A 17819-nucleotide genomic window follows, 5' to 3' on the forward strand; every position below is an offset into this window, starting at 1 on the left:
TATATATATATATATATATATAATCATTGTGTTCAAATAAAGTCAATTGTATCACAATTAATTTTATAATATATATATCATCTTTTGTCAGCAATAAATATGAATAATTTTGTCTATCACAATTAAGGCATAGCATGGAAAAAAAATCAACTTTGTCATTACAAAATTTAGAATTTTATGTGTGATTTATTAGAACGACACCTTGAATTTCTAATTTTGTTTATGATATGGATAAACCTTTAATAAATTTTACACCATGACAATTTTTTTTTTTGACTTTTAACCTTAAAAGATTTGATACTAAGCATTCATTTAATTAAAGTTCATTAATTAGGAGCCTTTTAAAAGCCCTTAAACAATCAATTAGAGACCTATGGTACTTTCTTTTAACAATATACGTAACGTTTCTGGTTACTTGTTCATTTTTTCTTTTATGGTTGTCCTTAATTATTTGTTTATTTTGACAAATCAAGAAAAAATAATTTTTTAATTTTTTTACCTATTATACTCTTAGTAAAATGACTAATTACTTTGAATAATGTAGAATTTTTTATCCATTTCATAATTAATAGGGATAAAATGGTAAATTCGCTATGTTATTAATTATTTTCTTAGTAGGTGTGCCAATTCAAAAGTAGCAAGTAAAAAGAGACTGAGAGAGTATTATTAAGGGTGTGTTCAAATAGGAAGGAACATGTTTTTTCAATTTTCTCATATGTAATTGCTTAGAGTCTATACAAGTATTTTTTGCTTACGTTAAATAAAATCCAAAAAATATTTTTCTTTGTATCTAATACACCCTATCGCGAAATTGAAAAAACAGAACATATTTTTTCAATTTTCCATGGTTAATTTGGTTGGTCGAATTTTTTAAAAGATAAATAGTGAAAAAATAACTTCGCTAATAGAAGTATCTATAAAAATATAGGCTCTCCTATGTCCTCTAACGCGGTTTATCTTTACCCAAAATCCAACATATATAGAAGCTCCAATCCCCACACCTTTACCACGACCCACCCTCTCTTGTATTTGTTTAGATTCTATATGAATATTTTTTACTTACGACAAGTAAAAATCTTTAAAAATTATTTTTCTTTGTATCGAACACTCTCGAAAAAAAAGTAATATCTCTTTCATTTTATTCCACGTAAGCAAAAGAATTATGTTAATCTGTTTCGAGTCTCCACTTCTCAAAAGTCAAACTCTTTGACTGAAGAACAAATCAACGGCCAGAAATGCCTCTAATCTCTCATCAATCATCACCACCGTCCATTTCTCATTTCAAAATTTCAAAATTCCTATAAAGCCCAAAGGGTATTCTCGTCATTTCACATTCTCTAGCCGCGAAAAAACTGAAACTTCAACCGTTTGAAAAGCTTCTTCTTCTTCTTCTTCAGTAACAAACTCCAACTTCCTAAAATCTGTTAAAAATCTCAGAGTTTTTTCGATTTTTTTTGAAGAGCTAAATATGAAAATGGCTACAGAGAAGATGAAGAAGGGAGTGTCGAATATCTATGAGTTTCATAGTTTTCTTGATCCAGGATGTCCGATTACGCCAATGGGTCCGTTTCGTGATAATATTCGGTATTTTCTTCAGGAATGTGCTGAGGTTAAGGAGTATACAGTTGAAGGAATGCCAATTTGGTGTACGTTTTTGGTGCATAAGAGTAAAGGTGTGCTGATTCCTCTTTACACCATTGAAGAGAATGTGAAGAGCTCTGTTAGAACTTTCTGTGATCACTGTAGATGTGCTGGTAAGTGTTGAATTTGAATACCCTTTTGGTTGTTTTGTCGATTTTTTAAGTTGGTTTTTGGAGATTTAGTGGTTCTTTTGAGTTTTTGGGGTTAATGGGTTTTGGGGATTTGTCGGTTCTTTTGAGATTTTTGAGTTTTGGGGTTTATGGGTTTTTAGGAATCTGTGAAATTTTGGTTTTCAGGTTGGAGTCATCATCTTGTTTCGAAGAGGAAATACCATTTGATTATACCAGCTGATAGTGAATGGAAAAAGCATCTTGATGATGGTGTTTTTGATGATCAAACTCACATTTTGCATGGTTTGATTCATTCTAATGGATTTGGGCATTTGATTTCACTTAATGGAATTGAGGGTGGATCGAAATATCTCTGTGGACGTGAAGTAATGGATCTCTGGGATCGTATTTGCACGAGTTTTCGAGCTCGGTAATGAACATTTCTCTATGATTTTAAGATGTCTGATTCTGTTTTGAGTGTATTAGTTCAGTTCTTCAAATATGTTCATCTGTTTCTCTTGACAGGAAAATCACTGTTGAAGATGTATCCAGGAAGCATATGATGGATTTGCGCTTGTTGTATGGGGTTGCTTATGGGTATACATGGTTTGGCCGGTGGGGTTACAAGTTTAGCCATGGAAGTTTTGGGATAATGGAACACCACTATGAAAAAGCTATTGAAATGTTAAGCTCAATTGAGATTGATCAGGTGATTGATGATTTCAGATACATCAGTAGATCCAATGTTATGAAGCAGGTGATTGCTTGTTATAGAGGTTTGAGCAACACTCCTTTGATCACGGTCCGTGACCTCTTCAGGTTCATCCTTGTTGTCAAGTCCTGCAATTCAGTTAAGGAGAAGCCAAATGTTACTGCTCCTGTTTTACGAGCATGTTCTTCACGATACTTGATAAGAAATGCTGCACCAAACAAGTCTGTGGGGAAGGAAAAATCAGTGAGGTATAGAAAGTTTTCGAATGTTGCAGCATCTCTTGACAGTAGATGGCCAGTGAGGAGACTTGAATTCACTGCAGATGTGATTGTTGAGGCGTTGAGAGAAAAGAGAGAAGCAATCAGATTTGGAAGTTGTGGGATGAGTAGGCAAGAGGCGAGGGACGCTGCTCGTCTCCACATTGGCGATACAGGATTGATTGACTACGTGCTGAAATCAATGAACAATGTGATTATTGGAGGCTATGTAGTTCGTCGTGCAGTGAACCGAGCCACGAGGGTGTTGGAGTACACGATTCAGGAACTTCGGAACTGTGATCAGCCTGAACAAGAAAAGCTCCCCAAGCCATTTCAGGACTACAATGTTAATCCTGGAGCTGATGCGTACACTGATGTTCTGTGCTTGTATAATAATCTTCTTTTGAGCTTTGCGGAATCTGATGAGTTAAGCCTGGCTGTTAGGATAGTATTGGACAGTAAGCAATTTTTGAAGGAATGGCCATTTAGTGATGATCCAAATGACAGCTTGTTGAGGTTCATTTGTTGCATTTTGCCTAATTCTAATGGTTTGGAAGCTGTATTTACAAAGGGATATCCCCCAGGAGAGGTGGTTGAAGTTCCGCTACACTCAACAATTGGTGATCTAAAGATAGCAGTTGAGTCTGCAATGAGGGACACTTATTGCATTATGGACAATTTGATGATAACAGATATTGTAGGGATGGAACAACTGGAAGATTATGAAGTGCTCTTTGGCATCGTCCAGTCTGGCTCAGAACTTTGGGTAAGAGGTTTCGGGTTGGATTTGGACAGCGAGTTGAAAAATGAAGGAGGGTCTGATAACTGGACAGTGAACTGTAGGTGTGGTGCTCGGGATGATGATGGTGAAAGGATGGTTTCATGTGATATATGTGAGATATGGCAGCATACTCGCTGCTGTGGCATCGAAGATTCTGAAGTTGTGCCACCATTGTTTGTGTGTGAGGCTTGCTGCACTTCACTTGCACCACCAAGAGCACAGAACAGCTTTGAGTTTGGTCATTATGGGACTGCTGCAGCACTAGTGCCTTGTGCTTCTCACTTTGGCATGGACCTGATATACTGAACTTTTGGGGGCAGATCACTGATGTCAAGATTTGTATAGACATCAAAAGGATAGTTATACTAGTCATATACTTGTGCAGTTTCTCTGTGTTCTTTTGTATTGTTACATGTGTAACTCGATTCTTTTAAAGACAACACAATAAGCAATGATGATCCATATAATCTGCGTGTCTCCCTGCTTCTTTACACTTCCCTTTCAGAACTTATTGTTCATTTATCTGTTTGATGTACTTGTATGATGACTACAACAGTTAAAATACTAGCATTGAAAATCTAGTTGTGAATGTTTGATGGCCTATATCTGTGGATCTTCCAGAAAACTTTAGCTGATTCTGATTCAAGTCATATGCTGATGAAGTTTGTACTCACTCCGTTTCAATTTGTTTGTTTTACTACCTATTATAGTCTTGTTTCAAAACGAATGCATCCTTTCTTAAACTCATGTCAAGTTATAACTAGCTTAACCACTAAAATGACTAACTAACTAGCTAGTGATATTACTATTTTATCCTTCTAGTCTATAGTACTTCATTCGACACTCCTCCGTCAAGCTAGGTAATGGGAAAATATTACAAGTTCCTAGCTTGAAATTGAGATATAAATGTTGTACAGAATTGAGGCCTTTGGTAAGTAAATCAACTGGTTGATCTCTTTGTTGATATGTACCTTGTTGCCACTAGTCCTTTGTCTATTTTTTTCTCTCTTAAAAGTGACAATCTATTTCAATGTGTTTGGTTCTTTCGTGATAGATTTGGTTAGCTGCGATTGTATAAGCTTCATGTTCACACCCAACTCTTTTAGCAATCCTATAAGCCATATTAATTCTGATACTGTGGCAGCCATACTCCTGTATTCTGCTTCTGCAGAGCTCCTTGAGATTGTAGTTTGTGTAACATCTCATAACTCGAAATACCCAAGAATAAGCTAAGAAACTAAAAATAATCACTTTTGGAAATAAAGGTAAAAATCTGGAAAATATCCTAAGTTAAGAAAGTGAGTTTTGATCATTTTCAGATGGCGATAACTCCTAGCTCAGGATGAGTTAGAGGTAGTTCTTTATACGGTTGGAAAGCCCTTGGAGAAATCTTTCCAGCGTCGCATTTTCGATATCGTATGAGGGAGATATGCCTATCGGAAGTAGGGTTGTGGGATCGAGGAAGGTTTTAATTCGGATTTAAGGAAGGGCAAACTAGTCTTTTCACCAATTAATTTCATATTTCGTTTTAGGGATTTATTTGGGGTAAAAACCAATTTTGGTCAGATTAGAAAGTTTAACTTTACGCATAGGGCTTGGAGAAGAGAGAAGAGAATAAGGAAAGGGAGAAAAATCAAGGATTCACCTAGAACGCCAAGGAATTGCGAGTGGAATTTGTCGGAGGTGATCTCTATCAAGGTATGTGAAATCTTTTATGTTGGGATAATTCATCCACACACCAAACTTGTTTCAATTCAGTGGTTTTAGAGTTGTTTACATGATTTAGAATTAAGTGAATTCTTGATGAATCTTGTCGAATCCCAATTGGTTGAGTTGTTTGAATGCCCATTGACGTTGTATCATAATTTCCGAGTTGTTTTCTAAGTTAGATTTATTGGGTATTGGAGGTATTAATGATCCTAAGGGTTTGGATAAAGAACTATGGAGGTTTAGGCGATTTAGGATCAGAAAACGAGAGAAGAAAATCGTTCAGATGCATCTGGGAAGCAATAGGCGCGGCGCACCCCATCTGCGCCAGAAGGCCTGGGGCAGCGCGCCAGAAAGGTGCCTCAGACCAAATGGTCTAGCGCGGCGTGACCCGAACGCGCCTAAATCAACATTTTCCGCTTAGTTTTCATAGTTTAGCCTTTTTAAGTCCTTCTAAGGTATATTAACATCTTGCAGTGATTTTAATTATTTCAAATGATTTCTAAACACCTAGAAATCACCAAAGAACACGAATCATAACCTTGAATCTATAATCCAATTCAAGAAAAGTTAACATCAAAGCCGAAGGAGTTAAGAGTCAAGTCTAAAGTTAAGAAGTTAGTCCAAAGCAAAGTCCTTAAAGGTTTTCAAGAGTTTTTATTAAACGTTTTAACTTCGTTTTAAGGCTCTAGTTTTAAGTTAAAGTAAAGAGTAAAAAGTTTAAGTCTTTCCTTCAAGAAATATAAGGGAACTAGGTATTCCTTAAGAGTTGATTTAAGACTCAATTTTCAAGTTAAGCAAACAGTAAAGAATAAAGTGTTGAGTTCATTTCTCAAAAGTTTTAAGGGAACTAAGTATTCCTTAAAAGGTTATAAATGTTTTCACATTTAAGTGAAAAGGAAACTAAGACTTTCCAAAAGAGTTCTGAACAAGAAAATGGAACATTGATTCTAAGAGAGGTTTTTAAATTAAAGCTAAAAATGTTAGAGCAATTATCTCTATCCAAAGAAGAAAGTTGTTTTTAAAATCATGAGGTAAAATATATTTTAAGAGTAGTATTGAGCACCGATATGGGGATGAGAGTTCATATTAACTCAAGTATCCATGAAAGCCATGTAACCATCATGGGTATTAACGAGTCATACTTTTTAGATGAACATGTAAGTTAAGCTAGTGAATTCACTAAGTTAAGGAGTTCTATGCAACAACAAAGTATAGGACAGTTCTGGCAGCGTGGGCAAGACATTGTATCACCACTTAGGCTCATAGTGGTGATTGTCGGTTATAAAATCTCCCTTAGAAGTTATATTACTTCATATATAAGTAAAGTTGAGTTTGTTATTGCATTTTCTTTAACGAACTAAGTGTTTACATTGTTTTACAAGCTTTATATATATATATATATATATATATATATATAAATTGCGAGTGTCTTATTGCTTTATATTTAGTCAAGTTATTCATGAGTTGAGCAGAGCCGTAAATGTTTCTTCTTACTCTTTTCAAGCTTAAGTTTTGTTAGCATTTCAACTCGCATACCTATACTTTCAATGTACTGATGCCAGTTGACCTGCATTGTACTATAATGTAGACACAAGTAACCAGGATGAGCATCACTCAACGCCTCGTTGGTTCAACTGAGTAATCGAAGTCAAGTGAGCCTTCTTGCATTTTGGGGGACACATTTATTGCTTTCAGTCTTTCATCGGGGTCTGTCTCAACATACATCTCAGTTTCCGAAGGCTTCATAGATGGACAATCATATAGTTCAGTTTTGAGACTCTTCTTGTTTTGCAAATGTTTTGCTATGAGACTTAAGTGTCATTTTGGCCAAGATATTTATTTCATTTTATCTTTATGAGAAGGTTTCTTGTCTTATATTGAGTTAAGTCTTCCTCTGAGTTAAGTAAGTCGGATCAAGGGTTTGCTCAAGGCCAGCAATGGTCATTGGGTGTCAGCCACGTCCAAGGTATACACTCGGGGCGTGATAATTTGTTTCTTAGACTTCAAAGCTATCAAGGATTTACCAAACTTGACTAGGTAGCATGGACATGAAGCCCAGTCTGAATCACAGTAAACTGTTAGTGTAGTGTTCTTGTTGCTGGACATTAGAATTAGACCAGGTTGGTTCATCACATACATCATAATCCTTATAGCAACATCCATGTGAGAACTTTTAGGTTGTTTGAAGAAACCGACTTTAAGTATTGACCCCAAATGATATATCAGGTCTTGTCACAGTTAGAACTAATAATTTCCCTATTAGTCTTTGATATGATCCATGATCTACTAGCGGATCATTTGTGTTAGGAATTTTCTGAGCTTCTTGATCTGATGTGATCATCATATTCACTTTCTTTGCATGAGATTAAAGGAAATAATTCCTACTGTTGTGGTTAAGAACCAGACAACCTTTGTAGCTAGAAGATCCTTGACACAATATATTGATTTGACATCATCTGTTAAAATTGACTTAAGGTAAGCGTATGACATGATTAGTTGGAACTTCATAGACGACGTTTTGAGAGGGTTTGGCTTTCCAGTATATTTTGTGAAATTAATCATGACGTGCGTAACATCTACTGCTTATACTATCAAAGTGAACAGAGTAGGGCATAAATACTTTGAAGGAAAAAGGGATCTTAGGCAAGGAGATCCCATGTCACCATTGTTGTTCTTGTTGGTAATGAAATACCTCTCCAATACTTTGGGGAAGATGAGGAAGCTGAACTCACTAAAGGAGCAAATGATTCTGTTGAATGCCTTGAATCTGTCAATTCTGTATTTTGGGCCCAAGCCTGTTAGGGCATAGCTTAGCACTATATATAGACGCTATGGCAAACCCTATTCTGTAATTCTGTTCTTGCCTCTCCATAATAAAACTGCTCCCCCTCTTCCCCGTGGACGTAGCCAATTTATTGATGAACCACGTAAATCTGTTGGCTTTGTTTTTCGCGTTTATATTTTCTCGTATTATCTCGAATTCCGCATAACAGATTCATTGGTATAGTTAAGGGAACATACCAGCTCTCCCCCTCTGGTAATTATTCAGTTTCCAAGAGTTATATCGCTTTACATGGTCAGTTGCCTAGAGTGAAAGAAACAGAGCTTATATGGAATTCAATTATGCAGCCAAAGGATAGAATAATCCTATGGATTGCTTTCCAAAACAGAATACTTACCAAGGAAAGAATGATCAGGTTTAACAGTTCGGTTGATCACCTTACATGTTCCTTGTGTGAGAAAGATGGAATATTGACTCAGAATCATTTGTTTGCTAGATGTGGCTAGATATTGGATATAAAGGTTCGCTCTCTTTACATGGTCAGGCATGTACTTACAATAGAGGGAAGTAATACAAAATCTACAATGGTTCCACAGAAGAAGATGGAAGAGGTTCCAAAAGGAAATAGACATGGCAATTTATGGTACTATGATTTATCACACTTGGCGAGCAAGGAACATGAAGATTTTCAGGAACACACATGTAAATATGAGTTTTGTTATAACACAGATCCAAAGGGTGATTAGGGAGAGGATAGATATGTTGCACTGCTCCAAAAGAGCTCATAGATGCTCTAACTTAGTGTCCAGCGTTTGTAACTAGATTGTCGGTATGACTGGTTTGATTTTTTCTTTTTGCTTGAGGTCTAGATACTTGATGCAATCTTCTTAGAAAGGGGTGGTGATACTGGATGCTCCTTAATTCTTTAAATGGTTCTTGTTGTTGGAATGATAATATTTCACAGTTATTCCAAAAAAAAATATAAGTGAAAAAAGATCAAGGCCCCAAGCATGGATAACAATAAAGCCTCGACTAACAAGGATAACAATGAAGTCTCGACCGATAAGGATAGCACAACAACGAAGGCTCAAAGTGAAACAACTATAAGCTGGAACAAAAAGAGAACAATCTAGGTGAAAAAAAATCAAGACCCAAGCATGTATAACAATAAAACCTCGGCTTATAAGGATAACAATGAAGACTTTTTTGATAAGGATAGCAATGAAAACTCAAAGTGAAACAACGATAAGCTGGAACAAAATGAGAACAATCTAGGTGAAAATAATCAACACACATGAATAACAATAAAGCCTCGACTGGTAAGGGACAATGAAGCCTCATTTGATAAGTCGATGAATGATGCAAGGCATAATGAACAGAAACAATGGAACAAAGAGAGAACAATATAGGTAAAAATAAATCAAGATCCCAAGCATGGATAACAATAAAACATCCTGATAAGGATAACAACAAAGTCTCGACTGATAAGGATAGGAATGAAGACTCCAAGTGAAACAACGATAAACTGGAACAAAAAGAGAACAATCTAGGTGAAAAATAATCAACACGCGTTAATAACAATTAAGCATCGACTGATAAGGATAACAATGAAGCCTCAACTGATAAGGATAACAATGAAGACTCGTTTGATAAGGATAGCAATGAAGACTCAACTCGACTAATAAGGATTGCAATGAAGTCCCGACTGATAAGGATATCAATGAAAACTCAAAATGAAACAACGATAAGCTAGAACAAAAAGAGAACAATCTTGGTGAAAAAATCAACACGCATGGATAACAATAAAGCCTCAACTGATAAGGATAACAATGAAGCCTCAACTGATAAGGACATCAATGAAGACTTGTTTGATAAAGATAGTAATGAAGACTTAGCTCGACTAATAAGGATTGCTATGAAGCCTTGTTTGATAAGTCAAAGAATGATGCAAGGCATAATGAGCAGAAACATTCTCCTTCGTAGTCCTTAGATTTGCTTCGTTTAAGAAGAAACAAACACTCTCCGTAGCAGTCTCTAGATTTGCCAAGTTTGATAAGCCGAAGTGATCAGCATAATAAGCGGAAACATTCTCCTTCATAGTCTCAAGATTCAGAGCACTGACATGCTCAAACATTCCTTTTGTGTGAGGATTGCTCTCTAGATTTGCGAGAATATAAAGCAGTGAGTCTTTATATCAAATAAATAAACAACAATAAGTCACGAGCTTGAAATTCTAAACTTGTTGAATTCAATTCAATTCAATTACATTAGCTTTACTGAAAACAAGTTCTCATGGTGTTGGCAAGTCATAGCGGCAAATAGGACAATAATGGCTCGTTTCTAACCAGGTTGTAATACAATCTCCATGAAACATATGGGAGCAAGGCATGCAAATGATCTTTCCACCCTCCTTCTTGAGTGCAAGTTGTTCAAGACAGATAACACATTCAATATCCTTCAAACATTGATCATCATCAATATCCATTCTCTCTGGCAACTCCATTACTGAAGTCTTAGTAGCAGGTACCATACCCCCATTCAAGCGCCGCGGTATTCCTTGCATCCTCCCATCCAAAACATATTCCATTTTCAAAGCAATATCAACAAAAATCTCCAAGTATTCACAATTAGTTTTATCAACCCTTTTCAATACACGTTCAAGAATTTTATCCATTTGAAGTATCATTTGTCTGATGACATAGTCATCAGAAACCTCATAATAGTCACCCCAATTGGTGAAATGTTCTTTAAGAACACTGAAAAACACGTCGTCTGACGTGTATTGAGAAGGGCATAGTTTAACCTCACATGATCTTGTCTCAAATTTATAAAATTCATTCAAATATATGAGTTCTGAGGGTTGATTTACAGGTGATTTACGCCAAGCCTCTTGGCGAGCAAAAAGGGTAAACTGAAGCACTAAAGTAGGTAAATCACTCTTGATATTACCACTTTTATTACTATACTGATGCAAGTTAAATATCGGTCGAGAACGGAATCTAATTTGAGATGCATAGTGGTGACGCCTCTCTCCGAAATCAACCATTGAAATCGAAACTGAAATTAAATCAAGCAAGATTTTCTTAACACCGAAACAAATCCAAATCAAATTAGGTTTAGTAGATCTAGTCAAATTCGGATATGTAATTCTATAACCATGAAAAAAAACAAAATAATCTAAGCAATTTCTGGGTAAGATCACAACAGAGCAATCATAAAAGTGAAAATCAACTTACAGATATGCAAAAGGGAAATTATGCTTTGTTTCTCTTCTTTTCTCCCATCAACTTTGATCAGATTTGGGGTTTCTAGGGTATATATACTCGTGCATATTACTCCCTCCACCAAATAACTGTATATATTCTATCCTTCTTAAACCCCACTTACATGATTCATCCAGAATATTGTTCTTGTTGTGCATTTAGTCCCTTGGTCTCATATTTATAATATTACAGGCAATTTTTCTGCAATTTGCGCGGTCATAAAAACTTATATTGAACTTGCAATTAATATCCATATATTAAAAATAATGAAATAAATAGGTTTTTAAGAAAATATTAGTAAGGGAAAAGGGTCTGATATACCCCTCAACTTTGGCATTTAGAGCTGATATACCCCTTGTTATGAAATTGGTTAATATATACCCCTACTTGTAAACAAATGGCACACATATACCCTTTTCCTTTAACGGAAATGAAAAAAAATATAATTTTAATTTAAATTTTTATTATTTTTTTCTAAAAAGTATAATCCCATATGAGTAAGTTTAATCCTCGTCAAACATATTTTTTTTGACTTTTTTTGTTTCAATGACTAATTTATAATTATTATTTTGATAATCAAATTTATTTTGTGTTTCACTAATATTCTTGTAAAACTTATTGTAGATGATCAAATTTTTTCTTCGAATACGAAATTAAATTACAATACACACAAAAAAATAGTTTAACTTTTTTTTTTTAACTAAGGAATGAAATAAAATAAGAATAAGAAATTCAAATAATTATAATAAAAGAAGTCAAAAAATAATTTATGTATGAAAAAAATTAAAATATACCTTCAACTTTGATAGAAGAATCATATATACCCCTAAATGTTTTTAAAAAAAATTTAGAAGTAATAAATATAAATTTAAAACTAATTTTTTAACTTCTGTTAAATGAAGGGTATATGTGAACCATTTTGTAACGGCAGGGGTATATGTGAGCCACTTTTATAAAGAGGGGTATATCAGCTCCAAATGACAAAGTTGAGGGGTATATCAGACCCTTTTCCCTATTAGTAATATTAGACCAACATGAACTTGATTATTTGTTATTATCACATAACTCAAAAATCTCTAACTAATAATTGAATTATTCAGGAAATAATGAGGTAGAAACTTAAAGAATGAAATATTTTTCACCAAAGGTGATGTTGTTCATATATTAAAATTAAATTATACTACTGAAATATATATGTATATCTAAAACAAAGAATTGATCAAGCGAAATATTGGACATACACTCAGACCTCAAATTAACCATCATTCGTTATAACAATAAATTAAAATACATTTTTTTTTTGTAGAATGACATCTCTATGATAGTCTTACTCAAATATTAATTGATAAAAGATAGATAACATATAAAGATAAAATATTAAAATATATATGGTAATCCTTATTAGTGTCATGTATATACTAAATTTCAGGTATGAATATTTAAGAGGAAAGACTATTGGTGACATTTTTTTAAAATTTTTTGGTTAAATTTGTTTACAAAATAGAGTACGACTAATGAAGTGTCACTTTTTCCCCATATTTAAACTTTGAATGTATTTAAAATGTATCAATAATATCTGGTCATTTTGATCTCAAAATACAAACAACCCTATAACAATCTTTATTAATCATTGAATAGCACTTGTCATATGTTATTATTTACTAAAAATCTTTAATTTAGTATTATTTATAATATTTTCCAACATTGTATACTATATACACAATACACACGTGCAATGCACGTGCCGTGAAATTAGTATTACTAAAAGTTGAAAAATTTTAGGTTCAAAGTTGAATTATAAAAATGTCCTTCACTAATCTTTTTAATTAAAGTTATTTTATTAACTTTTAAAGTTAAATCAATAATGACAATTAAAATAGACCAAATACATGGTTAGATGTTACAACTTATCATTTTTCACTTCTTAATGACTTTAATTGTAAAACTTTTTAGCATCTACAATTAAACACATATTTTCACAACTTTTCATGTACACAATTTCTTTCTTATAAATTGAATAGAAAACGTTAGTACTTTACAGTTTGTGTTTCATCATCTTAATTCTTAATATAGTTCTTATGTATTTTTTATTCATCGATCATTTTTTTTCTTATTAACATATTATTTTGTTTCACTTTTTTCATTTTGTATGAAAACATAGTGATAGATATTTGACAATCATATAATTGAAGTAGGAAATCTTCTTTTTTCTTTTATCGATAAATATAGGACATCCCAAATAATTAAAAGGAAAGCTTTTACCTATACAATAAGAAGAATTTCTGATTTTATTTATCATGTCAACCTTAGTCTTAGGATTGTAATAAAGTAATTCTTATATTAGCATTGAATTTTTTACCAGAAGTAACATTTTCACCCTCAAAATTTTGTGTAATGCATCAATTATTCTAAAATTATTTGTATCATTTGAAAATGTTTCATATTGAATAACATGAAATGCACGTGCAACAGACATGTTCGAGAACTAATATTATTAAAAATACAAAGCTCTAACATGTAAAGTTGAATTATCGTTTTGCCCCTACATTAAACTAATAATATTACAAATTATTTAACCAATCATTAAATAATAAATCATGTATCATGTTACAAGTGGAAAAGCCTTAAAGGAAAAGTTACATTACAATAAAATGATCAATAATAATTTCACATTTTTTTTTCACAATTTTTATTATGAATATTTACTGTCTAAATGACTAAATAAAATCCTCACACCATAAATGTTGAAGTAAAATCCACATAGCCTCTGAGACAAAAGACCAAATAACCACTTAATATCACATATAATACTAATTAAATTGGTTTGTATTTAAATTCAATTAGGAGTTTTTTTTTTCTTTTGATACAAAATGAAAATTTTGCATGTGCAGTATAAGAATTGTATCGTATGTTTGCATCGGATGATTTAGTTATTCTATTTAATCATACAATTTGGTATATTAATCCTTTTATTTATTTTATATTGTATTATATTATGTGCAACTTATTTTTTCATTGATATTTTAATTTGATACTTTATTTTACCCGTCAAGTTATTCAAATAATCAAAATTTTAGAGTAAATATAGAAGCTACAGTTATACTCTCATAATTTAGTTTAGAGTACACCAGATTGCCACATCTGATGTAGGTTGTGAAAATAAAAAATTTCATCAAATTATATTTTTGGGTTCATATGTGTATTTTGATCAAAGAAATTTATTATAAATAGTATCAAAATTTCGTTAATTTATACTTCAACAAAATTGTGTTTTTAATGTACTTCAATTTCTAAAATATACTTTGATAAAACTGTTATTTATTTTTTGAGATAATGCACAAGTACCCCCTCAACCTATGTCCGAAATCTCAGTCACACACTTATATTATACTAAGACCTATTACCCCTGAATTTATTTTATTAATAAGATATACGTGTGTGCACAAAATTTGTTTAAGAAAAAGAAATTCTCCTAGATTCAAAGCACCTTGAAATTATAAACTTGTTGAATTCAATTCAATTACAGTAGTTGTATTGAAAACAAGTTCTCATGGTGTTGGCAAGTCATAGCTGCAAATAGGGCAATAATGGCTGGTGTCTAACCATCTTTATGAAACCTATGTGAGCAAGGCATGCAAATGATCTTTCCACCCTCCTTCTTGAGTGCAAGTTGTTCAAGACAGATAACACATTCAATATCCTTCAAACATTGATCATCATCGATCTCCATTCTCTGTGGCAACTCCATTACTGAAGTCTTAGTAGCAGGCACCATACCCCCATTCAAGCGCCACAGTATTCCTCGCATCCTCTCATCCAAAACATATTCCAATTTCAAAGCAATATCAAGAAAAAACTACAAGTATTTACAATTAGTATTACCACCCCTTTTCGATACACATTTCATTAATTTTATCTATCTGAAGTATTATTCGTTTAATGACGTAGTCATCAGAAACCTCATAATAGGCATCCCAATTTGTGAGATGTTCTTTAAGAACACTGAAAAACACGTCGTGTGACTTGTATTGAGAAGGGCGTAGTTTAACCTCACATGATCTTGTCTCAAATTTATAAAATTCATTCAGATATATGAGTTCTGAGGGTTGATTTACAGGTGATTTACGCCAAGCCTCTTGGCGAGCAAAAAGGGTAAACTGAAGCACTAAAGTAGGTAAATCACTCTTGATATTACCACTTCTATTACTATACTGATGCAAGTTAAATATCGGTCGAGAACGGAATCTAATTTGAGATGCATAGTGGTGACGCCTCTCTCCGAAATCAACCATTGAAACTATAATTAAATCAAATCAGGTTTTTTTAGAGAAAAAAGTATACACCACTGAGAAACATGTAGATAAAGTTCTAAGGACTCTGGATAGATCATAGGAAATAAAAGTTACTGCAATCAGAGAAGTCAAGGATCGAACCAATATGACTTTGGATGAATTAGTAAGAAATCTCAAACCTTATGAGATGACAAAAGAGGTGAAGAAAACAAAGAGAAAAATCTTGGATTTAAAGCAACTGAAAGTGATGAATCAGATATAGATGATGATGATTTGACACTGATAAGAAGAAACTTCAAGAAATTCTTAAAAAGGGGATTGAATTCTGGAAAGAAAACATCACCTACGAAAGAAAAAATTGTTGAGAGACCACAAGACGGAGGTTGTATCAAATGTGGTAAAATAGATCATCAGATTAAGGATTGTCCTATGTGGGAAGTAGAATGGAAAAAGGAAAGAGCCGAAAAAGAGAAGAAGGAACTTCTCAACAAAAAAAATAATTTTATTGTGTTGTTCGAATTGATTATCGTTAAGTTTCAAACAAACAGAAACACGTAGTCAGTACGTGTTCCCGTAAAGAATTCAGGAGGGTCGAATTCCAACAAGAACCAATGCCGCTAAAGGCTTTAGGGACATATACAAAGAGTGCTAATTGCCGCTAAAAATATATTCTTAACGACAATTAATTCCTAATTGCCGCTAATGATAATTTTTTATGTAGTGTCATGATCTCCACAGTGGGAAGTATGATCAACAAACACGTCCTCTTTGCAACGTATTGCGAGACCACCCATTGGATGATCGAAGCCAAAAAATTCTTCAGCTCGAGTTAACAAGTCTTAAAATAAAGGCTGGCTCAAGTATGATTCTGGATCTCTCCTACATACACTGCACAATGCCCTTTTGGAACACCTTCTTAAGAACCGATTAGCCCGAATAAATGGATACCAATTGATCAAAGGCGTTTCGTGATTCCCTTGGCTTATCTTAAAAATGAGGTTATTAATTAGGCAACTTTTATTCATATCTGAACAAGAGTTTTGTCTGTCAAGTTGTGTCCCTATGACATTACCCTGTGATTCAGCCTTCATGGACTATATTGTTTCACTAATCAAGAACGGTATAGCTGCAGGAAATCTTCACAACGCGTTGCTTCTTCTGTCAATTCCTTCATGTTTTTGGTTGGATTTGGACAGTGAGTTGAAAAATGAAGGAGGGTCTGACAACTGGATATATTGAACTGTAGGGGTGGTGCTCAGGATGATGACGGTGAAAGGATGGTTTCGTGTGATATATGTGAGATATGGAAGCATACCCGCTGCTGTGGCATTGATGATTCTGAGGTTGTGCCACCATTATTTGTGTGTGGGGTTTGATACACTTCACTTGCACCACCAAGAGCACAGAGCAGCTTGGAGTTCGGTCATTATTGTATTATTTTGCCCTATGTCTGAAGTTTTGATGATTGAACAAACTCTGGACCTGAAAGAGTTATCATGGCTTTTAGTCGTTGTTTGGGTTTATATTTCATTGCTCAATATTGTATGATCTATACCTATGTTATAAAGGAACTAGATCGTTTGTCGAAGATTCCGTGTCCTAGCTAGAGTTAGGCAGGTCGGGTTGTTAAAAGTCTATATCAGCTAGAGTTAGTTGGTTTAATAGGCAACATGGTTATTGCTTAGTGCAGTAACTTGTTCATTCTCCGATCCTTGAGATTTGAGTTGGTGGCTATAGTTCGCCTTTGGTTCTCTTGAAGTCTAGATCGGCTAGAGTTAGTTGGTTTAGTGGGCAATAGAGTTATTGCTTAGTTCTTTTGCTGTTAGTAGAGTTGCTACAGCAAGGGGAAGAAAGATTAAGAGTTTAATTCCTAGGTTACAAGAGGTTGTAATGTGAATCTTTGCTTCGTTTAGAGTGAATAGAGTTGGGTTGAAATTCTGTAAGTATAAGTCGTGATTTTTTCTTCCCTTGAGCAAGGGGATTTTCACATAAAACGGTTGTGTGCGTTTTACTTCTAATTGTTTACTTTTTTTTTTCAAGGAAAAATGTACAAATACCCCTTAGACTATCACCGACATCTCAGAGATACACCTCAACTAAACTAAGGTCCTATTACCTCATGAACTTATTATTTTTTTTGGTAATTTTGTGCACTTTTTAGCTTATGTGACATCCAAATATCTCTCACGCGCCTCAATTGCATAGAGTCACGGAGTGTGCTACGTAAGACAAAAGGTGTAAAAATTACAAAAAAAAAAGTTCAGAAATAAT

The 17819-nt window shown here is 33.8% G+C and overlaps 1 protein-coding gene and 2 pseudogenes across 2 annotated transcripts; 1 reads left to right on the plus strand and 2 right to left on the minus strand.

Moving 5' to 3' along the window:
* The first annotated feature begins 1368 nt into the window (after positions 1-1368).
* Positions 1369-3953, plus strand: LOC107003584 (PHD finger protein MALE MEIOCYTE DEATH 1). Its single transcript, XM_015201914.2, has 3 exons — positions 1369-1754; positions 1938-2181; positions 2277-3953. Exons 1-3 carry the CDS (start codon positions 1469-1471, stop codon positions 3805-3807), a joined length of 2061 nt encoding a protein of 686 aa, XP_015057400.2. The 5' UTR covers positions 1369-1468; the 3' UTR covers positions 3808-3953.
* A 6330-nt stretch (positions 3954-10283) lies between these two features.
* LOC107004341 lies at positions 10284-11414 on the minus strand (annotated as a pseudogene). Its single transcript, XR_003575258.1, has 2 exons — positions 11230-11414; positions 10284-11050 (listed from the first exon to the last, which is right to left on the minus strand). The product of XR_003575258.1 is annotated as an uncharacterized LOC107004341 (transcript).
* A 3390-nt stretch (positions 11415-14804) lies between these two features.
* LOC107004403 lies at positions 14805-15548 on the minus strand (annotated as a pseudogene).
* Between the last annotated feature and the right edge of the window lie 2271 nt (positions 15549-17819).

The sequence above is a fragment of the Solanum pennellii genome, chromosome 11 (genome assembly GCF_001406875.1).
Source record: "Solanum pennellii chromosome 11, SPENNV200".
Classification (NCBI taxonomy): domain Eukaryota; kingdom Viridiplantae; phylum Streptophyta; class Magnoliopsida; order Solanales; family Solanaceae; genus Solanum; species Solanum pennellii.

Coding starts and splice junctions, on each gene's coding strand:
- LOC107003584 (XM_015201914.2), top strand. CDS start 1,469: ATGAAAATGGCTACAGAGAAGATGAAGAAGGGAGTGTCGAATATCTAT. Junction 1,755..1,937: donor TGATCACTGTAGATGTGCTG/GTAAGTGTTGAA, acceptor TTTGGTTTTCAG/GTTGGAGTCATCATCTTGTT. Junction 2,182..2,276: donor TGCACGAGTTTTCGAGCTCG/GTAATGAACATT, acceptor TTCTCTTGACAG/GAAAATCACTGTTGAAGATG.